This window comes from Penicillium macrosclerotiorum (genome assembly GCF_028827735.1).
Source record: "Penicillium macrosclerotiorum strain IBT 26536 chromosome Unknown utg000010l_segment0_segment0, whole genome shotgun sequence".
NCBI classification, from domain to species: Eukaryota; Fungi; Ascomycota; class Eurotiomycetes; order Eurotiales; family Aspergillaceae; genus Penicillium; species Penicillium macrosclerotiorum.
In genome coordinates, this window is record NW_026643089.1 from 2771169 (window position 1) to 2795778 (window position 24610).

Here is a 24610-nt window from a genome sequence, read left to right on the forward strand (position 1 = left end):
AATTTTGGATCCGATGTAAACCTCTAGTAAAATCAATTTTTTTTGCAACTGCTGTGTAATATCAGCCTCTTGGGTGATCGGATTATTCCACAGGGCATAGAAGCTAAATATCATTGGAAAGTGCCGGCGTATGTTAGGCAAGATCGTCTTACGAAAATAATGGAAAAGCCACGACCCTCCATCCGGAGAGTCATTATCTAGAGTCGAACATGAAGTATTTTATGCAGATATTGGGGAACAATCGGCCTTTTGTATGAAGTCCCGAAATAATGTCTACCGTGGTTGAAAGGCAGTGTAAAAGCAATCCATTGTAGGACGTTGAGTGAGTGAATCATCATGTTGACCGTCTTCATCGTCGGCAAACCCCCTCCAACCCCCAATCCACTTCCCTGAAAGAAATAAGAAGCTCTGCAGAAAGGGATCATAGGGTCACAAAACCTGCGCTGAGTACCCCACCCTCCTTCACCAAATCGACCGTCACCCGTTGCGGGACAACCCGGTCGATGCCTAGAATCATAAGAGCCTCTTTTGATCCAGAGGCCTCTTCCTGCACCGGAGTCTCGGTGGTGCCGTCTTTGGTGGGCTTAGTCTCATTTGGGTCATCACCCACGGCCAATTTGGGGGAAACTGGGGCAACAGTCATGAAGTTGATATTGACACCCTCCTCTCCTAGAATGCTACCCACAACACCGATCTTTCCAGGCGAATCGTAATTTTCACAAATGAGCAAAGTCCCTTCTGGCACGAAAGAAGCCTCAAAGCGGCCTAGCCGAGTGATCAATGGTTGGTCCCCAGAGCAGGTTCCCGAGATCACTCGCTGTGCGGGAGGTTGAGATATCGCTCCGGTGGCATCGGGGACACCAGGAGCCCGAGATGATGCGCGAGATGGCGGTCTGGCAACAAGAGTAACCAGTGATGAATAGGAAGAGGAACGGTCCGCCGGATCGCGAGAATGTTGTTCGTTCACGAAGATTCCACGTTCACGAGCGACTAGCTCGGCATTGACGATGTTGATATTGATTCCTTCCGATCCGCTGATGGGTGCTAGAAGGCCTTTGATTAATGCAGCGAACAAGGGCTTTGTGTTATTGATACTTGCGACCTCGCCTTGGTAGATCAGGTCGAATGTGTTCCGCGTCATGGAGCCGCCTGGCAATGCAGCGTAGTGTTGGGTGTAAAGGCTGCCCAATTTTTCGACCAGGCGGACAAATGGCTGTAGCTTTTGATATTCTTCAGGAAGAATGAGAGGTGCGTTGACAGCGCTCCGGGGCAATGCTCCTTTCAGAATTTCCAACACTTGCTCACATACATCTACCGAAACATTCTCCTGCGCCTCCACGGTCGATGCGCCAAGGTGTGGAGTTACCACGGCGTTTGGGTGGGCAATCAGCTTTGCTGCTGTACAATCCGGACTGGGAGGCTCGGATGTAAAGACATCAATTGCTGCTCCCGCTAAATGACCTGAGTCTAGAGCTACCAGCAGTGCAGCTTCGTCGATTGTTCCACCTCGAGCAACATTCAAAATGCGAGAGCCCGGTTTCATCTGACACAGTTCTGCTTCTCCAATCATGCCTCGGGTCGATGCGATGAGAGGTGTGTGAATTGTGAGAAAGTCTGCTGTCGATAAAAGCTCTGGTAGAGATGAGACAAGAGTTACAGAGGCCGAAGATGCAACGGCCGGAGACGCATATGGATCCAATGCATTTACAGTCATGCCGAGGCCTTTTGCCAGCCGGGCCACGGTCAAACCCACTTGAGATATTGGTCAGATTATCACTTTGATAAGGGTGCAGGACTAAGTTTACCTTTTCCAAGACCAATAATTCCCAGTGTCTTCCCTTTGACCTCCACGCCCACAAATTTGCTGCGTTCCCATTTTCCGTTCTTTAAACTAGCACAAGCTTCCGGTACCTTTCTTGCCATGGACATCATAAGAGCAATGGTGTGTTCTGCGGCCGCTCCAATGTTTCCGGAGGGTGAATTGACCACGACAATGCCGAGTTTTGTAGCTTCCTCGACATCTATAGCCGGGAAAATGTCAGGTAAGAGACCAGTTCCAGCAAATATGACATGTATTGCGCGCTTTGATTTGATACCTACCGACATTGTCCACTCCTACCCCGGCACGAGCGACGACTTTCAGGCGACGGGCGGCACGCAACACCGTTGCGGTTACCTTTGTCTCCGATCTGACGAGCAAAGCGTCATAGTTAGGGATGATATCCAGTAGCTCCTCAGGGCTGAGTCCCTTGCGCTCATCGACATCGAGCGAGCCTCTTAGTAAAGACAGACCATCTGGTGACAACTTCTCTGGGACAAGGACCTTCGGCGGTGCATCTGTAAACAGAGGCATGCTGCTAGATAAAATGCTCAAGTTGGAAGACTGATAGGATCAAAAGAGCCAGATTGTAGAACAAACTCGACGGTCGAAGTTCAAATAAAATGGTTCACGGAGGAATAGGATGGCTATGAATGAAGAACAAGGAGCTGCAAGCAACCCCCCAGCAGACAAGGGCAGAAAGGCCAACCCGATACCGCAATCAACATTGCATCACCGCGGCAGGCGCGCCCCAAGAGTCCAGCGACCTCGCAGATGCCGGGACTTTTGGTCCTCTCAAGGGCATCCCAATGGCACTTGGGTACCTTGGATGCAGGCGGTCCAATCATGCTGGAGGCGAGTCTCGGCCTCAGTAGCCCGCCATCTCAGGGCAACACAAAACGCGGGGTAATGGCCGTGCTGGCCGGTGATTGGAGACCCGGCTGCGACTCGGGCTAGTCGGGATTAGAATAAGGGTACGCGGAAGGAACCTGCGGTGTATTTTAGTCGAAAGCAACACCAACACCGTCCAGATCGAAAGGAATTGATGTTGGGTGTTTGGGGTTGGGTGGGAATGATGGCGAGGATGCAGTGTGATGGGCGACGGTCCCAGGTGCCAGGATATAGTTCCCTGACTTGCGCTGGGATCTTGTCGCGAACCATGAACCACCGAATCGGTGCGGGGTCGTCGTGTTGCTTGTCTATTGAGGACGAACTGGATGTGATAGACCGAGTCCCTTGATTGTTGCGGAATCGTCGATTTCAGGTGCGCTATATTTTGATTATTTTGACCAGGCCGGCTACACCCTCCCAGCTCTCTTCCAATGAGCATCCGTTCATTCTCTCGGTGTCGAACGGTGCTGAGTGCCCGCAAAGTCAAGCTGAAAACCGGTCGCTTCCCCAATTTGTGGACTCAAAGAGGGGCTTTAAGGATTTTGAGATTTTATGTTGCCGGGACATTGTCGACCGCAAACTACCGGTTATCAATGGCTCGTTGCGTGACCAATGGGGATGACTGCCAGACTGATCCTGACTGCACCAGACCAGTGGACTGCGGGTTTATCGTGTTACGAACGGTCTGGGTTGCCCATCTATTGGATGGTTATTGGGACGAACAACGAGGGAATTTGCCTCCATTCATGCTGCTTACCGGGGCTCAACAAACGAGGTATACCTGGCATTGGGGCTGAGTTCCTGATTCTCCTGATCGCGACTTTGTGGCACTGCGGCCTCGTGCATCGTGCATCGCACATCTGGCATGGCGCATCGCGAGTCTAAAACACGTTGGCGCACATCAAACTGTGGATCAGCGTGCGCGCCAGTGGACGCGGCGTCGATTAGCGGGCTTTTGGACCTCTCATCGGCCCGTCTTCGACCAGGTCTAAGTTCTGATACCTGGTCAAATAGGCTCCGGAACGCAATCCCGGAACGCCATGGTAAAAGTTCGCTTGTTTAGGGCCCAGCTCAAACCCCTGTTCGTTCTTTCTGTCCCTCTCCATCCCCCGCTCCCTCGGTTTTTGGAGCTTGCCGGCATTTCCGATGCTCTATTGTTATCATGGCCCTCAAGTTCGTGGCCGCTCGGGACGGTCTGGTGAAGCCCCGAATCGAATTGGGTCTACGCCAAGGCCTAGTCCCTCGGCGACAACTATTGATGGGAAATTATTTAAAGCGGCTGGCCTGGACTGTTGGCGCTGTCGTATATGCCCCTATGCGCGCCGTGAATCTATAGTGACAGCTGTGATTGACAATGGTGGGCGTTCCGCATAGTACGGGCTGCGCCCTTTGTCGCAAGAGACATATCAAGGTAAGTTGAAGAGCGAGGACTGCGAGCCCGAGGCTGTTGGAGTTATTTGTCATCTATGAGTGACTGCCCCCTTTGACCAAACCTTTTAGTGTGACGAATCAATTCCTGGATGTTCGCAATGCCGACGGTATGGCCGCCCCTGTCCGGGGTACCGTCGCATCTTTCGATTTCAAGATGAAGGCCCCAGCTTCCAGCAGCGACGTCGGTCGATGCCACGAGGAAAAAGTCGTGGGGCGCCATGGGGCTTGATTACTTTCAGTGCTCCTTCATCCATCATGTCCATCTCGGTTAGGGATGATGGTAATATCGAGGAGGTGCAGCGAAAAGAGAATAATAGCGCTGCTGCCCTTGGGCTGTGCAGCCCTTTCATTTTGTTCATTGCATTAGCGCTTCCTGGCCTACGCTTTATTATCACAACCGCTTTCGTGCGGGAAAGGGGCCGGACTTTGCGGAATACGTTGTAAAGCTCATTGGCAAAGATCAGTATTTGGATGCTGCCATCTCGTGTCTAGGTGCAGTTTACATGGCACGTGTGACGGAGAATCCGATATTACTTCGCAACAGCCGAGAGATGTATGGCATCTCCCTGCGTGGACTCTTTCGTGCTCTGTCCAACCCCGATCAGGCCCTGTCTGATAGCATGCTCTTCGCGACCATGATGCTGAGTGCATACGAGATGTATGCCCGAACAAAACCTGAAGCCTGGGTTATCCATGCCGATGCATCTAGAAGGCTTGTGGAAGCTCGTGGCCCGAAGCTACACAAATCAGGTTTTGGACGGCTATTGTGGTCGACTTTTCGGGGCTTCTACATTGCGACGGCAATCTATCAGGGAAAGGCATGCTTTCTCGATGAAGAGGAATGGCGACAATATACTCGACAATTCATGGCCGAAGACGCCCAGAAGCCTGGAGAGTGGGCTTGCTATTCTTACCTCTCAGACAGCGTGTTCATGGAAGCCGTCAAATGCCCAGGATATGTTGCTGAAGCACGCGAAATGCTTTCAGACTTGGAAAAACCAGACCCGGAAGCCACCCATTCGCTCATGCACAGGATTGCAGAGACATCTGAAACACTGCATAGACTCAGTCTGGCGCTACGCTCCACCCTCAATGCTCACGCCGAGCGCCAACGGGGCATCATTCAGCGACCAGAAAGCTTTATTGGTCCTGCTCCGGAGCTCTTTCCAGATACCGGGCCGTCCCTAGTTGTCAATGGTGCGGACGACATGCAAGCCGCACTTCAGCAGTTATGTGATTTACTTCAAGATCAACTTCGTATTGAAGACACGGACGCTCTCTCTCCGGAGACTACCACGCAAACTCCATCCAGCGATGGCAGCGCGGCTTCTCCTGCGTTGTCTCATTCAATTCCAAAGGCATGCGCTCTCCCTCTTCGGATCTCTTCTGAACTTGGGCGTGGTCCCTTGCGGGTTGCGGAGCATAAGGATTCTCGAACCACCTTTTGGCTGGATTGCATTGGCTCATCAATGGGCATGCTGGGTACGAGAATTGTAGAGGAAGACAAGGAAGAAGATTATCGCGCGAGTCTTTTTGATGGAGACACACCTTGAGAATTATTCTAAGATGATCGAGTGGTCCCATTTGTTATTTATGATGATATTGCTCTATCTTCATTAATATATGTAGGTCAATCAGTTGCAATGTAACTTTGGCCTTTTGCAAAACTTTGTCTATTAAATGGAAGCTGGAATGTGGAAACTCATAAAAACCTTTTAAATGATGACTTGTTAATCTTTTGCATAGACTTAAACTCTGCAGACTGTTACATATGGCTTTCTAAGGCCTACTATATGTGAATGACAAGCCAGAACCACTAACAGCCCCCACTCCAAAATCACAAGAACCTTAATAATCCAACGATTCTTCAAGTAATTTCCTTAATTCCCCCTTCTCCGCCTCCAACTCGTCGCTCAAGCTGGGTGCAAGCATAAGGACCCGCTTCTGCGGGATCGTCCCTTCAACCAAACCCTCCACATCGCTCGCTTTGAAGCCCAAATCTTTCAATCCTCGGGGCTGATCACCCAACTTAAGCAAAAATTCCGCAATAGCATTGCCGAGCACTTCTCCCGCGCTTTCACGCTTGACGTTAGAGATATCAACGCCGAACGCCTCTGCGGCAGCCAAATGGCGGTCTGGGTTCGATGCTGCCGTGAAGCGGAAAACGGCTGGCGCAGTAACCGCCACGGACACGCCGTGGGGAATGATTGGGTGATCAACCTGGTAGCCAGCATGCTTATATCCCGGGTTCTGGCTAGAAATCGGGTAACTCATTCCGTGGCAGAGGTGGACACCAGCATTTCCAAAGCCAACGCCGGCTAGGGTAGCGGCAAGGAGCATGTTTGACTGCGCCTCGTGGTCATCTGGATCTCGCACTGCACGGGGAAGGTATTTTACCGTGCTACGGAGGGCTTCAAGAGAGAAAATGTCGGAGATAGGGTTTGCACCCTGATATGCAGGACGGTTGATAGGGTTAGTTGGGCGGGGTGTGCGCTCATTATATGGGATCGCGGTCCAAGACTCGAGCGAGTGGCACAGAACGTCTAAACCAGAGGAGGCATGAACAGCTGAGGGCATGGTACGAGTATTAAGAGGGTCGCAAATGCCCAAGGTAGGTTTCAGGTTGCGGTGAGCGATACCAGTCTTGGCCTTCTTAGAGACTAGGTCAAAAATGGCGGTTCCAGTAGTCTCAGAGCCTGTGCCTGCTGTAGTCGGAACGGCAACTAGCGGCCGTAGGGGCTTGTCAACGGGGAGACCTTTGCCTAAAGGAGCATTGACAAAATCGAGGAAGTCGGCGTCTGGGAAAACAGTGTACAGGTTCATTAATTTGGCAGTGTCGATGACGGATCCACCACCTAGTATAGATGTTAGAGCAGCTATATATCTAATACGCCCATGGTGTCATCCTAGACTTACCAACAGCAAGGAACGCATCCGGGTTGTATGGTTTTGCGAACGCGATAGCCTCTTTGACTCTATTGTCTCTGGTCAGCAATTCCGTTCATTACCTAAACCTTTGCAATTTGGAAACATACGAGCTATCCTTGGGCTCAATCCGCACTTTATCAAAGATGGTAAACTCAATGCCCTCTCGTGTCAATCCCTCAACAGCCTGTTTCATCGCATTCAATTTGAGGACCGTGGAATCGGTAACAATGCACACACGCTTCGCGCCCATGTTCTTAAAGTCCATTCCAACCTCCTTCGTCGCACCGGGTCCGAAGCGGATACTAGACGCAGCCATTTCAAAGGCATACTCTTTCTCGCGTGCTGGATCCACGGGGGTCGCGAGGTGCCGACGGACATGGCTCATAAGCGAAGGCTTGTGGTGATGGTGGTGGTTGGGATTGGAGTGGCAGGGGCAGTTCGGCGGGTGGGTATACTGCACTGTGCGAAGCAGACTGCGGGCTCGACTGGCGGCTGAAGTGGCCACCCGAATCGCTGGAGCAACCATTTTCTCGGTGATCGATAGCCTAAAGAAAGAGGATGAGAGGAGGTGTAAATCAAATGAACAAGAAGAGCGGGTGAGGTTCGGTGGAAATGCGGGAGTTGGAGAAACGGAGGAAATGCGGGGATTCGTGGGTTGCACCGAGTCGGTCTTCTATCCGAGGTACGCGTGGCTGCAGTACAACTTAGCTTTGAGTGCGTAAACTATAATCTGTCTTGCCCATTCAGTTTACGGACATCGGCTCGATCATTCGAGACTCAGTTCTAGCTCCACCTATCAAACCTTTAATTGGCGTAGTCGATGCTATCGGCTGCTTCTCGGAAGTCTGACCTACTCCCTTGTTCCACCAGCCGAGGTCCAATCGTGCATGACATCAGCCGCGGGAGCCCGAATTTGGCGACAAAATTGGAGAAATTTGGAGAACTACTAGGCGCAACTGATGCGACAGCCTTTTTATGTCGTATTTTATTTCGTATAGCAGTAGCTTTACCATCCTGTAATTGCTGCCGATTAAGTGCGTTGCACAAGACCGTCCCGCTCAACCAAATACTGAAGTTGTTCATGGGGGATTTTTTGGATCATTGTAAAATTATTCGTACAGATTCGCAGATATTCAGCATCAGATCGCGTTGAGAATTATCGCAACTATCAAGTCCCACCCATCCAAGACCTTGAATAGTCGACTAGATTGTCAGATTCACTGATCCTCTATTCTTCCAACACAACACATCCGGCTCATCCCAAAAGCTGATATGTATATTGAATGGCAGCCGTGGCTCGTATATAATCTAGCCCCCATTCAGACAAATAGATCTTTCAGCTCTCTCACAAGAGATTGTTCTTTTCATTTAACATAAAGTCAAGACCAAATCTGTCGACGCCGCCTGCACACGAACCTGGCTCCCGGAAGGTGGAACTCCACTTGCCCACGCAATTTGCGGCTCCGATGGGCTTAGTACAACCGGATGTCCGGTGAATGGGTCTCCAAATACATCTGACAGGTCGTACCAAACCTCCTGTTCATTGAGGTTGTAAGCAAAGATGGTTTGCGGTGCACTTTTATAGAGACCGTCTCTCGAGGTGCTAATTTTCAAGGCAATACCGCCGGTAATAGTGTCGTGACGAAACTTCTCATAAAAACGGCCGCCAGGCCAAACAAGCTCCACTGGTCGGACAAGCGAGCCTACTGACCACACAAAGATCGGCGTGCGGCAATGATTGACGATAATAGCACGACCGAGGCGACTGTTGACTGACGAGACTGGGGTTGGCGTCTTAAGCGAGCTTGATACCGAGGAGGATGAAGGTGGGAATGCTCCGGATGGAATTACGTCTGAACCTTTTTCAACTGTTGGAGACGAAAGGGCCAGACTGGCCAAAGTGAAGATTGAAAGAATATTGGAAAATATCATTGTGGTCTGTAGAAATTCCGATGAAGAGCTCCGTGATATGCATTCGTTTATCCGATCGATACCTTGATGGTACGGAGTAAAGGTGTCTTTATATAGCCTTGGGATCATGAGAGACAATTGATCAGCAAAAACGCGGCGTCGATGCCCATAATGCACGGGATGCAACATCCCTGCAGGGGTTTACAGCACGTTCCAAATACCTCTGAACTGATTTAGCCATATCAGTTCTTCAACGCCACTACATATTGTACAGACGGTGCACAATGAAGGGATATCTCAGTCCCACAATGTCACTCTCAAAGTAGAGGACCCAATTGCGACAGAGAAGACATCGGTAAAATGTTACATCTATGCGGCTTGGTACTTAATTGGACATGCAACCTCGTGCGAGAGATTGAAATGTGGTTGTCAGGTCCGATCCCTTGTTAGTAACATCTTGGCGGAAAGGAATGTGGGCTCTGGCTAGAGAGTTCGTCGTGGTCTGGGCCGATTCGGATATTTTTGACGAGCGGCGGCACATTGATTGGTATGCAAGCTGTTATGGTGACAAGGCACCAATGATCTGATACTTAGCCATGGATTTTCCAACATTGGTCTTGGATTATCAAATGATTGTTGTTGTATTATACAGTTAAAGATTGTTCGGTTTCGATCGAAAAGGACGGAGAGGCTATGGAAATGCTTTTTGTTCTGAGGTATTTTTTTTATCACACCCTCACCAACCTGCCTTAAAGAGCCAGAAAAACAAGCCGCAAGTCGCTGTTGTCTGGAGATTTTGATAAATTAGCCACCCAGGCCTTTTCGCGCACAGCCACTCTGTGTTGATCCGGTTTCACTGGAGATATGATCAGTGGCTTCCTTGGCGTTTCCCCTCCGTCACGCATTTCTCACTCCATCCAACTCGAGACTCACTCCTTTTGGTGTATTGATGATTCAAAAGAGTTTTCGGGGATTTTTCGGATATCAACATTCATCTAATAAGGCATAAAGCCAAGGTTCTATATTCTGTACTTCCTGATGTCGTACAATTCAAGCCTTAAGCGGAGAGATGTCTTATGCTGCTCACAGACCCCTCTCGATAACCAGGAATATAATTGGGATACTCACACTTACCTGCGCGGTTTCTTTCACTATCATTTACCGCGCCAATGAGATATCAAGAGCAAATGGCGATGCGATGGCCACCTCTCACCGATTGGTGAGTGAGTATGAATTAGCTGAGCTGAGCATGCCGTTACTGGAACATCCTTTTCCTGAAATTCCAGACATATTCACGGGAAGGCCGAGGGCGTTTTCGATAGAAAGCCCCAAAAGCAAATAGTGCTATAGCATCGGATCTCAATACAGCCTTTTCACAAAGGTGGTATATTTCAACCATCTCACGTTTTCTCGAGTTCCTTGGTTATCGTTTCATGGGTATCAAGAAAAAGCTCAACGAAGACCTTGATGCTATGGTCAATATAGGGACTAAGCTGAATTATATCTACCATGCAATCAATCATAAGTTACTTAGCCGTCAATGGCTGACCTTCCTGCTTCTAAATTTAAAAAACAGGCACCAGTCGAGTAACATGGGAGGCTAGGCTGACCATGGAGAATATTCCGCAACAGGGATCTATGATCCGAATTCAACAAGAAAATCTAAAGGCACAAACCGCCATGCTTTTTCAGATCATGGGAGCCTTCCGTCTCCATATTGATGATGTGGCGGCAGGGGTCAGAGCTGTAGCCGGAATTCCACTCGCGCAGTTTGATACAGATGGTGTCCTTGGTTTACTCTTGCGCCCTTCATCTCTTAAAAATCCTTCCGAAAGCGAGACTAAAGGTTCTCCATGAGCAGCCTAGCGGAAAGGGTGAATATGAGGAGGCATGGATCAAACTGCGTGGCGGTCTTTGTCTAGCAACGGGAGTACTCTCGCCTTGCTTGGCTGGAATGTGAGATTCTGATAGCAATTATCGGAATTTCAAGCCGAGCCTAGTGGCGCAATCAAGATCTTGATTTCAAGAATTTGAAAGAAATTACTTAGCATATGACCCAAGAACTGTACAGAAACAAAAAAGTGAGTTTTTCCATAATGTCAAAACTAGGAATAGCGCAACATGAAAACGTGACCAGAATATATTCGCAGACTGGATTAGACATTGAGATAAAACATTAAAAAGATTCCTACAAGGCCTGATACCCCGCTCATTGTAGGGTGAGATGTAACATCAGGTGATAAATTAGGTTTGTACAGGACAGCGCGTGGCCGGGTCTCGTCGTTTCAGCGTTCGCCCCTTTTAATGCAGGATTAACGTCGATTCCACTATCGATCGTGGACACTTCGCAGCCCCACGCGGGCTGTTCATTGATGAAAACTTGAGAGGCTAGTTTGAAGGGCTCTTTTTGGAAACAAAATTGATAACCATAACAATAAATCATATTTACAAAGTCTTCAAATCACAACAAAATATATACATGAATAAATAGCATTCACGCGCGATACAGGAATCAACCCCAAGGCCCAATACATGTCAGTCTTTATTCCCAAGCCGACCCAAGCCGACAAGATTGTAGTAAAAGACATTGACATCATGTAGCAACAGCTGAAAAAAAACCAAAATCCCCCAAGTGAGTTGAGATAATGTGAGAGAATTGCTTTCATTCTAGAACGAAACAATCTCGGATGTACCAAGCACATTGTTACCCTGGCGGGCGACAACCTGAATATAGTTGCTAGGCGGGCTAGTCAGGGTCACAATGGTCTCGAAGCCATTGCGCTTCGCAGCACCGATCTGAGTGTTGTTGGTCGAGGTCTCTGATGTCGCCGAGTAAACAACCCAATTATCATAATCGGTCGCACCGTTCCAGCTCATGTACACTGTAGCGCCAGAGGCGGTGCGAGTGACATTCAGCGAGGGCTTCCAGAAGGGAACGGCACTCCACTGCGCACGATAGCCACGGTATGAGGCTACAGCATTGTCCTCGCCGAATTGAGCGCTGAAAACGACATTGCCATCGCCGTCATACTCCTTGACTTTGGAGATGGAACCATAGTCCATGAAGACGTGACCGTTCACCTCATTCAGCAACTGATAGCTGCCCTGGCTGACAGAGTGGATTGGGTCATTGGGATCACTAAGGGAGCGCAGGCCAGTGACCTTCTTCTGGACCAGGTCAATAGCCAGGCTGACCCCTGTGGTGGGATCCGCAGTGTCCGTGGGGGTGTTGGCATTGTTGAACAGATTCAAAACTAGGCCCTCGTCTGTCTCGTTGTACACGCGCATGTCGTGTTGCCAGGAAAAGTTCGCATTTCCAACCTGCGCAAAGTCACCGCCATCTTCACCACTGACCTGCCACATGATTGTGCCGTTTTGGAACAAATAGTAACCGGACCACATGTGACGCAACGAAACTAGATAGCCATTGTTCGTGGGCGTGATAGCATTGATGTGATAAGCATCATAGGGTGCATCCTGTGTGCCGACATCTTTTCCAAGCTTCTGGTGGGAGGAGGTAAGCGGAATTTGGTCCTCATGATCCAATGCACTCCATGAATTGAGAATCTGATTGGTGGAAATATCGATCTCATAGAAGTGACTGTCGAGCATCCATTCTGATGAGTTACCGCCAAGGGAAGTCAAGTCGTGCTGTGTCAAGTTGTAGGCGGTAACGAGAAGGGTATTTCTCGGAGTGATATGGCTCTCGTGTAAATCGATATACGAGTCTTTAATCGAGTTGTCCGGTGTGACAAAGGGACCGGTGAGAGTCACGGTATGGATCTCCTTGTAAGTATTGTCAAGGATATGGACCGTTCCATAGCCATACCCCAGACTCATCATGTCACCAGCCCAGAAAGTGATCACATCTGAGCCATTGAGTTGCTGGACGCGGAAATTAGCAGTAACTTCCTCTGGTCCCTCGTAGACTAGGTTGCCCTCATTATCATAGATCAGCGCAGCCGTACCTGCCGGCTGGATGCTACCGCGAGGACCAAGAAAGAGATATCCAGGCTCAGTGGTGCCTGTTGTATTGACCTCCAGCTTTGGAGGCTGGAAGTCGATTGAACTATATGAAGCGTAGGGCCATGCTGCAGCACCCAAAGAGCTCAGCAGTAGGGTGCTACTAGCGGTATACCACCAAGGAGTCATTTTGAAACCTTTCGTGACTTGCGGGAAAGGAACCCTCAGGTGACGGGTCAAAAGAATAGAGTGAGTTTGGAAACGAATGAATGGAAACGAAACTAAAAGAGTGACAAGAGTGAGAACTGCAAAAGCGTTTTTTTCTAGAAAATCAAACGTTCAGCATCTCTGGCCGGGGAGAGCCATTTTAAATGGTCACCACTCTTTACTCCCGACATTGCCAGGAATAGGGAAGTACCAGGAAACCCTGGGCCCTGAAGATCATTGCCTCTCGACAGCCGATGGTGAGTGGGTTAGAATCTCGCCATCTTCCAACCACCGTCCATCAGCTAGCCAGATCGGCTTTCTTGACTTCTTCTTCGGCACAACGGCTATTCTCAGGAAGTTTGGATACGCAGGCTTGGCCACCGTCACTGGGTGGGCCAGCCACCCAAGCGCTTCATCTATCTGCAAATTGGAACGTGGAACCTGTCAAAGCCTTGACCCGACAGTGGTCGTTTCACCTGCGGATAAAACAGATTAACAGGGCATGTACCTGCCATGGCATCTTCCTCTCCTGGATCAAGAGGTTGCAATCAATAATCTAATCGACAGACCAACCAGACGGCGGCATCCAGGATACGCTTCGAGGCTAAGACGTGCGATCAGCGAGCCGATCGGTCTTGGCAGGGTGTTTCGCATGGCCCAAGTCTCCACCATGCTACGGCGGCGCACATTGGAAACGAGGAAGAGGGCAGCCGTACCTTTTGTCAATGAAATGCATTGCAATAGGCCACTTTACTTTGCCGGGCGGGATAGAGTCCGCACAGTTTATGTAAGTGGCGACTCCGCCCCCATAGAACCCTTGGTACTCCGTTCAGCGTGTGGGAACCCGGAGCCGAAATGTCGCCCCTGAGCAAAATGCCGGAGCGGCAGACGGGAATAGCCCGGTAACGATCGGCTCCGGCGCTGCCAGTTATGGCAAGTCCCGAGAGGAGTCTCGGAGTATCAGTCTCAAAGTTGCAGGATTCTCTGGAGGCGTCCCGAATGGAATAGGACTACAGAGCATTGCTGGCAAGGACCGCTGGTGATTCGCGATCCGCTTACTATCCAAAGGTTCACAGATAGACAATTATGTATGAGATATGACGGATATTGAGATTTGACGAGCACAGGATAAGACATGATAGATTGGGCATGGCCAACTTGAATTGCAAAAAATATACGTATGTACCTACTGAATGTACCATTGCCATCGCATTGGTTTTTTTTTGCTTTTTCTTTTTCTTTTTTCCTTTTTCCCAGCCGCGTATTTTGAATCTCAAGATCAAAATGTTCTGCATGATGTTTGGGGGAACTGATTGAGATACTCCGATGCATAATACTAATTAATACTTGCGCTAATTGGAGCCACCAAAGCTGTTATCCAAGCCGGACTCTCCGCACGGTCGCATTTCTTTTCAACTTCATCTTGAAAGACTACCGTTGGCTCTCTAATGCTGGTGGAGGCTGAATCTGACGGGCCGTTGTTCTAATCTCGTGAGAGTCGAATATCTAGGCATGCTAAAATTGAAAATCTATGCTTAACTAGACGACAGAGCACAGAAGCACAGAGGCACAGAGGCCAATAAACCAGAAAAATGGAACAAGAACGTGAGATCGGCTTTTCCGACGCAAGCCCGCGAGGTTTTAGAGATCTCTTGGACTTTGATACATTTACTCTCATCGCGATCGAAAAGCGATGTTCATCTACTCCCCCGATCGAGGCAAGCCATGCCAATCCGGGGTCGTTGGTCTGGATTGCGGAGTTGCTCGACTCCACTTCCACCCACCATGACTTGACCTCGTAGTTTCATGCAAGAAACAGAGAAGTTCAAGATGGTCCTCCTGACTCCCCGACCATTTCATCATTTGAGCCAAGGATGATCCCATTTGCCTTGGCCATCAATATCCAACCACATCACCCGAGAGCCAACAGGGATGGTGCAGGCCACGCGCAACCAGGTCTGGCCGAAGTTGTTTTGGCCCCCTTGCGGTGGCCTGGAAAACTCCCCGTTGGGATCGACTGATTTTGTTCCCCGCAAATCAAATCCCAACCTGGAGGCTGCCCAGACCCCCGCTCTACGTCTAAGCTCTTCCCAGACCCCAATAACGGTGTGCGCTCCATTATACTCGGTTGCGAGCCGGTCGGCTCTCGCGTGGCTGAATCAAAGAGCTTCGTGATGGGGCGGGCCCTGCACCTGAGGTTGTACTGGCAATTAGATGCATCATCTCGACAGACCCTGTGCAGCGGCTAGTTCATCCCTCAGATGATCTGCCAGCCATAAAGCCTGCGCTGTGTGCTGTTGTTTGCACTGCGTCTGTCTCCTTCTTTGCTCCGCACGTCTGATCGGCATCAGATCCCCCGTAGTCGCTCTTCTAAACCCCCAACAAGAAGATTTGGCGCGTCATTTTCAATTGTTCTGGCGGTACAACGCAGGTGACGGCGCCTGTGTGCAACACAACTGCTTCCTACTAGCTTTGATTGCTCTCTTCCTCTCATCTTCACGTTGCACACCTCACATCATCGACCTGCATCATGGGTCGCAAGCTGGGGCTCTTCCGTGCCATATATCTGGTCTCGGCCAGCTGTATGGGCTCGTTTTCCTTTGCTTTTGACACCGGTGTTATTAGTGCGTGGGCTTCTCTCCCAAAATTGACTCGGAATGTTTCAAAATTGCGTTGGTCTCTCCGTACTGACTTCTTCCCCCCTGTCATCTAGGCGGCGTTCTCTCTCTCCAATCCTTCCAAGATGATTTCGGCTATACTAAAGCACAGAAAACTAACGTGAACTCAAATGCTGTGTCGATTCTCCAGGCCGGTGCCTTTTTCGGCTGCTTCCTCGTCTCTCCGATCGCAAAGTTCTTTGGTCGCCGCACTGGCCTGATTATCAGCTCCCTGGTATTCACCCTCGGTACGATTTTGCAAGTCATTAACTCCGGCACATTGGGCACTTTTTACGCGGGACGTGTCATTGCTGGCTTCGGAATCGGTGCCGCCACCGTATTGATCCCCATGTATGCGGCTGAGATGTCGCCCAAGGAAATACGTGGGCGGCTGGGTGCTTGCTTCCAGCTGTTCTTCGCCCTGGGAGTCATGATCGCCTATTGGGTAACATATGCCGTGGACAAAGACCAGAAACCCGGGACCAGCCAGTGGCAGACTGCGTTGGGCCTCCAGCTTCTTGGATCGACCTTGCTACTTGCTGGAATGTGTACAGTGAAGGAGAGTGCGCGTTGGCTTGCCGCGCGAGGAAGATTGGATGAGGCCCGCGAGTCGCTGAAGTGGGTACGTGGAGGCGAAGAAACTGAAGAGCTGCAGAAGGAGTTCGATGAGATTCTCGCCGGCATTGAAGAAGAGGCGCGGGTGAAGGAAAACTTGACGTTCAAGGAACTACTGCTACCCGTGAACCGATACCGACTCTTCATTGCTGTCACTATTCAACTGTCCGCTCAACTCACTGGAAACACCTCTCTCGCATACTATGCGACCCAGATCTTCAGCGCCGTCGGGGCTGGGAGCTCATCGAAATTGGTAACCGGCTTTTTCGGTCTCGTGAAGGTCTGCGGTGTCAGTATTTTCCAACTGTTTGTGCTGGATCGCATTGGTCGTCGAGTGCCGTTCATGGTGGGCGCGTTTGCAATGGGCTCGTTCATGCTCATTATCTCCTGCATTCTAGCCACACACCCCACCAACGCCAACGCCACGTCGCCAACAGCGGCCGGGATCGCATGTATCATAATGACCTACGCCGAGGCCTTCAGCTATAACATGTCCTGGGGTCCACTGCCCTGGCTCTACGTGGGGGAGATCTTCTCCAGCCGTACCCGTGAGCTGGGAGTGACGGTCGGCGCGGCATCCCAATGGCTGTTCAATTTCATGATGTCGCAAGTCACACCTCATGCAATCAACAACATTGGATGGCGCATGTTCCTGATGTTCGCTATCTTCAACTACGCCATCATTGTGTATGCTTGGTTTGTCCTCAAAGAGGTAGGTTCTACAATGCTTGTTTGAAAGCTGACAGCATAACTGACGTGTTGAGCAGACATCGCGGCACTCGTTAGAGGAGATGCAGGAGGTCTTTGGTGGTAAGAAAATGGAGGAGAAACATCTCGAAATGACCCATCATGAAGAGCACACAACAGGTGCTCCGACGGAAGCCAAGGCATGATCTCTTTGAAGCTTTTAGTTGAGCGACCGTAGATTCAGATACTCTCCAGGAAGCCTGTGGCCTTTACAAAACATAGTTTGTCGTGGGTGGCTTTAACTAATGACATGAAACTTATGAATCCACCCCGCCTGCTACCTGAATCACACCTCCGCTCCACAAACACGAGCCCCCTATCCCATCTAGTGTATTCTGGTGTGGCCACTCGGTCCGTGTCCCTTGAGAGCGCGTGGGGATTGGATTCCCCGGGTTTCGGCCCCACGTCGAACGGGCAAGACGGGGAAATAGCGGAGCCACTAACCCTGTCCATCATCGTGCCATCATCTCCATCCCCAGCTACGGAGCACTCTTGCTGGAGTAAACTCGTGGTTTGATGTTTGTCATGGAGCAATCTCGAATATACGGAATTCCCATCGGGTTTGCGGTTGATGGGACCTCACTTATTCTCCTCCAGGTCAAAGGATATAGAGGACCACTGGGCCCTATCCCCATCCCCATACAAAAAGCCGAGTTTAGCGGACGCCACCAACTCTGTTCGTCCAGAGTCATGAATCCACCATTCTGAATGGCAGGTTGTCCCCGCCCAGGTAGGTGTCAACCCCCAAAGTCAAATGAAAGCTGTTCTTTGCCGTTCAGCACGGAGCACGCGACAGATTTGGCGCGCAGGTACTCTAATCCAGCGCCGCGACAGGCCTCAGGCGAGAGGATCAAAAAGCCAGACGGGCCCGATGGAGACATAGGGCTGGCATCCATTGGTCACAAATTTTAACCCCGGCATCCCACTATCCTTAAATCGATGAGACCAAGGGACTAGCTCGGTTTCCATTGACTCTCCACTTGACGAGATCGAACTCTTGTGTGTCTGGCCCCATCAGATCCAAAGCTCTCTTCTCCTGGACATGAATAAAATAAGCGACAAGCAGCAGCACATGGATGAGCATTCGCCGATGATTCCCGAGGTAACCATGACCTGTGCTGAGAAGCTACTGTAGCCCGCGCCACCAGGTCCCCACGTAACGCAGCTCAAATTAAAAATATCCTAAAATACCCAGGAGTAAAATGAAGCCCCTCTTGCTCCCGGGGTAGAGTTCTAGCAAATCCACAAATGCAGGTTACTTTCAAGGGTGGAGGGACTGAGTTTTGACTATTTTTGATCAATGTATTGCAGCTGTGTTCGTTGATCTGGTCGGACTTTCCTGTAGAGTTTTGTAGTTCGGCCTAGCCAGCCAGTCAGGCCTCCTAGTGAGTCGGCAGAACAAGGACCAAAGCCAGACTGGTCTTTGATTTGTGCTATTCTTAACTCCTTTGTAGGTAGCTCTCTCCTTTGATTCCACTATGTCTCTGTAGTCGAGTCTTTGGCCGGGTCGCCTTGGCCCGGACTGCTAGCGCAGATGACTGAGGCTATTGACAGGGACTGAGAGTTGCGTTAAAGCTGCGTTAAAGCCTGGACCACGACTCCCCGACCCCGAGGAGTCCAGCTAGTTCAAGCTCGGGCCTTTCCTGGCGAGCCACCCCCCGAAGTCTAACCGCTTGTGTGCAACGGCGTTGAACAGCACAATACAACGGCGCATTTTCACCCCTCAACCACTTCCTCTTTCTTTCACCCTCGCCTCTCACTACTCTCTCTCTCACCACCGTGCAATTCTCTCGCCTTTTTTGTTCCTACACTCAATCTCGCTGTATTTTGTTCACCCTTGGTCCTGTCACTCCGATCTCTCACTTGTCATGCTAAATACCATGCACTGAAGCCGCCATGACTGAGAACGTTGGCCGACCTACCGGTGATGGTCTGGCCCTCGAGGCCTGGGGCCAGGGTCTGATGGTGGGCAGTCTCATAATCATGTCTGCCGTCACGATCTCCAACATGAAGAAGCATATTCTGCTACACAAACTAATCTTCGCCGAAGTAAGTCACATCCCCGCATTGCGCGAGCAACTGATATTCGTCTCCCCTGCATACATCACTATATACAAGCCTCATTAATATGGACTATCTTGTGTTTAACCAAAATCTGCAGCTGATTCTGGCCATGGGCCATGGCACATTCATCTTTCTACATGAACCCGCCTATGGCTGGTACCTTTCGGTCACCGCCATCGGTCTGAACGTCTCTTGGGCTCTGCATAACGTCATTGCCTGGATGAAGAATCGTCCATTCCTCTCCCGCCGTGTCTCAATGATCTATATCGTGACGGTCGTTCTATGCTGGCCATACTGGATCCTTGAGATTTATGCAAACTTCTCCTATTTCAACAACATCAACAACATCTTTCATATGACCCGACCTCTCGAGCCTCTATTCCGGTAAGAGCTCTTCCAGATAATCATAATTGTCACAAATTTTGTTGATAATAACCCTGATCCAGGGACCCATGGTGGGTCTTCACCACATGCTCACTCTTTTACACAATCAAGAAGGAGTACAACTTCGGCCTGTGGGAACTGGTGAAAGTCAGTCCTCGATTTGGAGTGATGCTCCTGTCGATGTGCCTTTCGATAGCGTTCATTGTAGTGGACACGTGCAGCGTGCTCAATGTGTTCAGTGATGCCCTGCCGCAAGGAATAGAACCTTTCTGGAAGGTATGCATCATACTCTCTTTGTTTTACTTTCTCAGTCCAAGTGAAAGCAATCTGAACAGTATTCCCTTCACACATTGGTGCCGTACGGGCTCATATTTCGCTCACACATTTCTAGCTCTCATTTATCTTCAAATGCCTCTGCGACACAGTGATCCTCGATGATTTTAAGACCGCGCTTGATCGCATGCGGGCATATTGGCTTCGCAAGCAGGCATCGGGCGAGATTCTCATGACCAGCCCGCCATCTGTACGGTCCCCACGGCATGGGCGCATGCTATCGGATGATATCGAAGCGACTGCTGCGGGTGTGGATACGCATCAACTTATCCGCAACAATAAGTCGTTTTCTGTCCCACGCGTTCTGTTACGAGAAAATGTACGATGAATGACCTGTATCTGTGTTTCTTCTTGTATCATGTTATTCCAAACAGCTTTCTTCATTAGCATGGCGTCAGGGTCTGGTTTTTCTTCTTTCTTCCTTTTCTCTACTGTAATTAAACGGGGATAGATGGCAGGGTCCCCAGGGTTAACATATGGATTTCCAGGTTGAAATCATGAATGAACAAATTCTATGAGCTGCCACGCCGCAAATGCAGTACTGAGTCTCAATTCCCTGATAAATTAGTAATTATTTCCGGTATACGGATCCTGAGAGGTCTCGTCATTGGGCTGGCAGCCATAGCATCTCACACCGCGAAAACTCCAGAGCCAGCCCGGGTCTAGTGCGATCTGGTCCCGTCGGCCGATGCAGAATTGTTCCTGAAGGGTCCTCAACACATAAAGCCAAATGGCCGGTCAACGACATGATTGTAATATATTTGAACTCAGAAATTCGAGACCCTATTAAATAATCCGCCTTTTTCCACTGCTTGTGCTGACCACGATTGCAACCGCTGACTAATGCCACTTGGACGCCTGAAGTAGCTGTGGGATGTGCCAGCCTGGAATGGCGAATGGATTTCTTCCACAGAAGCTCCAGGCGGTGAATTCTGCATCATCATTGAAAGCAAACAAAAGTTCTGTTTCTATGCAACTACGTTAGGCGATGAGAAATCTGAGCTGTCTGGGTGTCTTGGCAACCATTGCGCGTGCTGGAGGAAATATATGTACTATTAATCGAAATATATACGTGATTGGGCAATTTGAATCCTCGTATCACTATTCCAAAAAAAGTCCTGGGGGCTTAAATGAAGAAAGAAAACTCGACAAAATCATGAACTCACTTCCATTATATGAACTCATAGACAATAACTCGCCGGAAAACACTGGCTCTCTCTGTTTGACCTGTCTGTTTGCCGTGTCCAGTTCTCATCCTTTTTTGCCAGATGATAGGTTTTATTGTTTGAAAATTGTGCCTTCAAAGCATGGCCTTTGCTGTTCAGAGAGTCATTACATTCATATGCTCTTCATGTTCTTGCCTTTCCAGGTGGTATCAAATATTCCTTTGATTTAACTAGTTCAGGTCCCTATTCTAGGCTCGAGGAACATATGATCTTCTCCAAAGCTCGGGTCTTCAACCTGACCAGAAGCTTTTGCGGCATACGCAAGTCGTGTGACCTAGGATGAGAGTGGAAACAAAGAAACATCTCACGGGAGATGAATTATGGAGAAAACAAAACGGCGGAAGGAATCTACTTTAAACGAGTAGCCACAATAAATCATATCTTCGGTTCTTATCTTGATACTCATCTCACTCCATGGAAGAGAGCAATCCCAGGCGCTTTTGATTTGAGCTTCTCACATCTACAAAACTGTGAAATTCATCTGTTCAACTGCGTCGAAGCGGCCTGCAGTGATTTTCAGAAGAAAACCAATCCATCAGTGGTTTGATAATTATTCCCTTGGCCATCCTGGACAGAGATCAGACCTTCAAGTCGATGGGTTATATGAGACTGCTGAATTCATCCGTGCCCTGATCACTCAGATGTTTCGAATTTTAGGCGAGGGAGGCTACCAAAAGGTGATTCTGTTGGGCATAAGCTAAGGCTATGCTGCCGCTATTTTTACGCTGTTGGGCGGCTGATCTGATGGCACCGAGACACAATCCCTTGGGATATTTGTAGGGATGAGTGGATGGTTACCATTTGAACAACAGTTATATGATATCTTCGGATGCGACGAGCCCACAGAATTGGCTGAAAATTATGTCTGTGAAGCTCGATCAGATGGCCAGGGCATAAGCGAGAAAACGAGAAAGACAGCAATCCTGATGAGGAATTGGATCCAAATGGCCTTATTGAGTTTGACTTGAAAAAAGATCAATTTCAGCAGCCCAGCCGTTTTCAGGATTAGCTGAATCCATTTGCATATGAGGCCGAAGAAGAGCATCCTCTCATTATCCAAGCTGTTGGCTGCACTCGGGATGTCCTTGATCTTCCTTTGATCCCTGCCAATGATCAATCACCAGAGGACAGTCTGTCATTGTTGAACTTGCCTCAACTTCATACACAGTTTCTCGTTGGTAACGGCACAGAAGATCAGAAGATTTCGATACTCCTCGGTGACAACATGTTTTTCATGCTTTCAAAATTCCTTAAGATGAATGTGACATGGAAGCCCTATCAAGGACTAGGTCATTGGTATCGTGTTGAAGACCAAATTGAGGACATTTTGAAATTTCATGAAGCCCATGTCCGCATTCCACTGTGAACTGGTAATCAGGCCATAGATTCCGGGCACTGAATGTATGTGAAAGCACAGAGTTGCCCGTTCCATATAAACTTTCCTAAACTAAGTAAATGTACTGGGCATTCACAGAGCATTTTCATGAGTTACCTCGTCTTGTTGCATCTGCCTCACACGCTTCATAAATCTATGAGCTTTAATATCCATATTGAGTGATCTAGGTCCTATTTCTGAAGTAAGAAAACCTGCCCTGGTGGGAAATAATCATGCAAAAGACTACGAATGTGTTCGCCACCTGATGCTCGAAGCTCGGACCCGCCCCCGCCCGGCGAAATAGCTCGGAGAAATGCAGATTGCAGAAATCACCTCGAGAAACATCGAGCGGCACTCGTAGCATATGGAACATATTGGAGAAATAGCTTGTTTCTCCGAGTTTGGGCCTTTTTCTTGCACAAGAAACCGTGCTTGGACCCTCTGGGGTCATGGTCACCCTCACAGAATTAGTCAAAATCCATGATCGGCGGGGCAACATTGTCTCCCAAGGCTCTAAACGAACTCCGAAAGTGTAGATGTATCAATTTCACTGGCTGAAAAGATGGCATGACAAAGTGTATCACCACGGTCAGGACTGATCATTATGAAGCGCACGTTGCAGTTCTCTTTAGTAATAATATTTACTCCCACGATTAACAATATAAAAAGGCAAAGTTATCTCACGTTAGGCAATTCTCTCATCTCAAATCCTCCGCTTTCCTATCATCTAAGTGTCTCGAAGTCATTATGGGCTCAATCGATATTCCCAAAACCCAGATGGTCGCACTCGTGAATAGTCTCGGGGGCAAAGTAGAATTCAAAACAGACTACCCGGTACCAGATCCAGGACCGAATGAAGTTCTCGCCAAGGTCCTCTATAGTGGTGTCTGTCAGAGTGGTATGTGTTGCTTCCCGATTCAGGAGAACTGCCATCCAGTCTGCAAAAGCATGACAATAACACTTTCAAATAAGATCTCCACACGAAGGCCGGCACTGCGGCTGGCCCAGATGGTAATCCAATCACGAAGATTAAGCTACCACATGTAGGCGGCCATGAAGGTATCGGCCAAATTGTTGCACTGGGGCCAAACATCACGCACAGTACAGGTCTTAAGCTTGGCGTGTTAGTTGGAATCCGATTTTCGAGTCGAATTTGTCGCCGATGCGAGTTTTGTCTTGCTGGTACAGAACAGTACTGCGTGCAAAGCACGAATCACTTGCACCATGAAGATGGAAGTTTTCAGCAGTATATTGCACTTGATGCGGACTATTTGACAATTCTGCCGGATGATATCGACCCAATGTTGATGGGTCCAGTACTCTGTGCTGGATTAACTGCGTACAAGGTCTGTTATAAACACTGAAAATAAATTAGCTCGTTTAGCTCTCCATTGACTATAGATAGGCAATTTTGAACGCCAACATTCGCCCTGGCAACTGGCTGGTCGTTGTCGGTGCAGGAGGAGGTCTTGGGCACTTGGCAGGTACGGTGGACATACACCCCCGTTTTAGATGTTCGACAAGAATTTTTAACACTCAATTGACACAGTGCAATATGCGAGAGCGCAAGGGGCATTAGTCATTGGAGTTGACACCGGCACTGACAAACGAGGCTTCGTTCTTGGTCTTGGGGCAGAGGAATTCATTGACTTCGCGACCGAGGATCCGGTCAAGAGGGTTCACGAAATCACCGGCTTAGGGGCTCATGCCGCTGTTGTAACGGCAGGTAGCTCCAAAGCTTTCGCTCATGCTTGTGAAATGCTCCGGGTCGGAGGAAGTTTGAGCTGTGTTGGCATTCCTCCGGGCCGACCTTGCCTCGAGACGCCAATATGTATGATTGTGATTAAAGGATTGAGAATCACTGGAAATCTTGTCGGATCTTTAAAGGAATGTATGGAGGCGGTTGATTTGGTACGACGAGGAGTTGTCAAGCCCGTTATCAAGGTGCGCCCGTTCAAGGACCTCCCGGACGTATATGAAAATATGGAGAAGGGCGATATTGCGGGAAGAGTGGTTCTTAAGATTTCCGATTAAAATTCCAGCTTTGGAAGTATAATTC

General features: G+C 49.3%; 12 protein-coding genes across 12 annotated transcripts; 7 read left to right on the forward strand and 5 right to left on the reverse strand.

Moving 5' to 3' along the window:
- Positions 1–421: 421 nt before the first annotated feature.
- N7462_010593 (uncharacterized protein) lies at positions 422–2353 on the reverse strand (the record flags this gene model as incomplete). The annotated part of the gene is made up of 3 exons (XM_057082307.1): positions 422–1752; positions 1806–2021; positions 2101–2353. The coding sequence occupies 3 exons, from the start codon at positions 2351–2353 to the stop codon at positions 422–424; spliced, it is 1800 nt and encodes a 599-aa protein (XP_056929347.1).
- Positions 2354–3290: 937 nt separating this feature from the next.
- Positions 3291–3577, reverse strand: N7462_010594 (uncharacterized protein; the record flags this gene model as incomplete). Its single annotated transcript, XM_057082308.1, has 2 exons — positions 3291–3408; positions 3468–3577. The coding sequence occupies 2 exons, from the start codon at positions 3575–3577 to the stop codon at positions 3291–3293; spliced, it is 228 nt and encodes a 75-aa protein (XP_056929348.1).
- A 487-nt stretch (positions 3578–4064) lies between these two features.
- Positions 4065–5694, forward strand: N7462_010595 (Zn(II)2Cys6 transcription factor domain-containing protein; the record flags this gene model as incomplete). The annotated part of the gene is given in 3 exon segments (XM_057082309.1): positions 4065–4121; positions 4211–4546; positions 4558–5694. 3 exon segments carry the CDS (start codon positions 4065–4067, stop codon positions 5692–5694), a joined length of 1530 nt encoding a protein of 509 aa, XP_056929349.1.
- Positions 5695–5989: 295 nt separating this feature from the next.
- On the reverse strand, positions 5990–7595 carry N7462_010596 (hydroxyacid-oxoacid transhydrogenase; the record flags this gene model as incomplete). Its single annotated transcript, XM_057082310.1, has 3 exons — positions 5990–6996; positions 7058–7116; positions 7177–7595. 3 exons carry the CDS (start codon positions 7593–7595, stop codon positions 5990–5992), a joined length of 1485 nt encoding a protein of 494 aa, XP_056929350.1.
- Positions 7596–8437: 842 nt separating this feature from the next.
- Positions 8438–9001, reverse strand: N7462_010597 (Bys1 family protein; the record flags this gene model as incomplete). The annotated part of the gene is made up of 1 exon (XM_057082311.1): positions 8438–9001. The coding sequence occupies one exon, from the start codon at positions 8999–9001 to the stop codon at positions 8438–8440; it is 564 nt and encodes a 187-aa protein (XP_056929351.1).
- Positions 9002–11647: 2646 nt separating this feature from the next.
- N7462_010598 (arylsulfotransferase family protein) lies at positions 11648–13132 on the reverse strand (the record flags this gene model as incomplete). The annotated part of the gene is made up of 1 exon (XM_057082312.1): positions 11648–13132. One exon carries the CDS (start codon positions 13130–13132, stop codon positions 11648–11650), a length of 1485 nt encoding a protein of 494 aa, XP_056929352.1.
- Positions 13133–13820: 688 nt separating this feature from the next.
- Positions 13821–14193, forward strand: N7462_010599 (uncharacterized protein; the record flags this gene model as incomplete). The annotated part of the gene is made up of 2 exons (XM_057082313.1): positions 13821–13937; positions 13963–14193. 2 exons carry the CDS (start codon positions 13821–13823, stop codon positions 14191–14193), a joined length of 348 nt encoding a protein of 115 aa, XP_056929353.1.
- A 1487-nt stretch (positions 14194–15680) lies between these two features.
- N7462_010600 (uncharacterized protein) lies at positions 15681–17315 on the forward strand (the record flags this gene model as incomplete). The annotated part of the gene is made up of 3 exons (XM_057082314.1): positions 15681–15774; positions 15864–17134; positions 17190–17315. The coding sequence occupies 3 exons, from the start codon at positions 15681–15683 to the stop codon at positions 17313–17315; spliced, it is 1491 nt and encodes a 496-aa protein (XP_056929354.1).
- A 1750-nt stretch (positions 17316–19065) lies between these two features.
- Positions 19066–20278, forward strand: N7462_010601 (uncharacterized protein; the record flags this gene model as incomplete). Its single annotated transcript, XM_057082315.1, has 4 exons — positions 19066–19218; positions 19331–19617; positions 19680–19893; positions 20009–20278. The coding sequence occupies 4 exons, from the start codon at positions 19066–19068 to the stop codon at positions 20276–20278; spliced, it is 924 nt and encodes a 307-aa protein (XP_056929355.1).
- A 1211-nt stretch (positions 20279–21489) lies between these two features.
- On the forward strand, positions 21490–21877 carry N7462_010602 (uncharacterized protein; the record flags this gene model as incomplete). Its single annotated transcript, XM_057082316.1, has 2 exons — positions 21490–21669; positions 21716–21877. The coding sequence occupies 2 exons, from the start codon at positions 21490–21492 to the stop codon at positions 21875–21877; spliced, it is 342 nt and encodes a 113-aa protein (XP_056929356.1).
- An 81-nt stretch (positions 21878–21958) lies between these two features.
- N7462_010603 (Phospholipase/carboxylesterase/thioesterase) lies at positions 21959–22542 on the forward strand (the record flags this gene model as incomplete). Its single annotated transcript, XM_057082317.1, has 2 exons — positions 21959–22133; positions 22214–22542. 2 exons carry the CDS (start codon positions 21959–21961, stop codon positions 22540–22542), a joined length of 504 nt encoding a protein of 167 aa, XP_056929357.1.
- A 756-nt stretch (positions 22543–23298) lies between these two features.
- Positions 23299–24585, forward strand: N7462_010604 (zinc-dependent alcohol dehydrogenase; the record flags this gene model as incomplete). The annotated part of the gene is made up of 4 exons (XM_057082318.1): positions 23299–23449; positions 23524–23897; positions 23957–24035; positions 24101–24585. 4 exons carry the CDS (start codon positions 23299–23301, stop codon positions 24583–24585), a joined length of 1089 nt encoding a protein of 362 aa, XP_056929358.1.
- Positions 24586–24610: the final 25 nt, after the last annotated feature.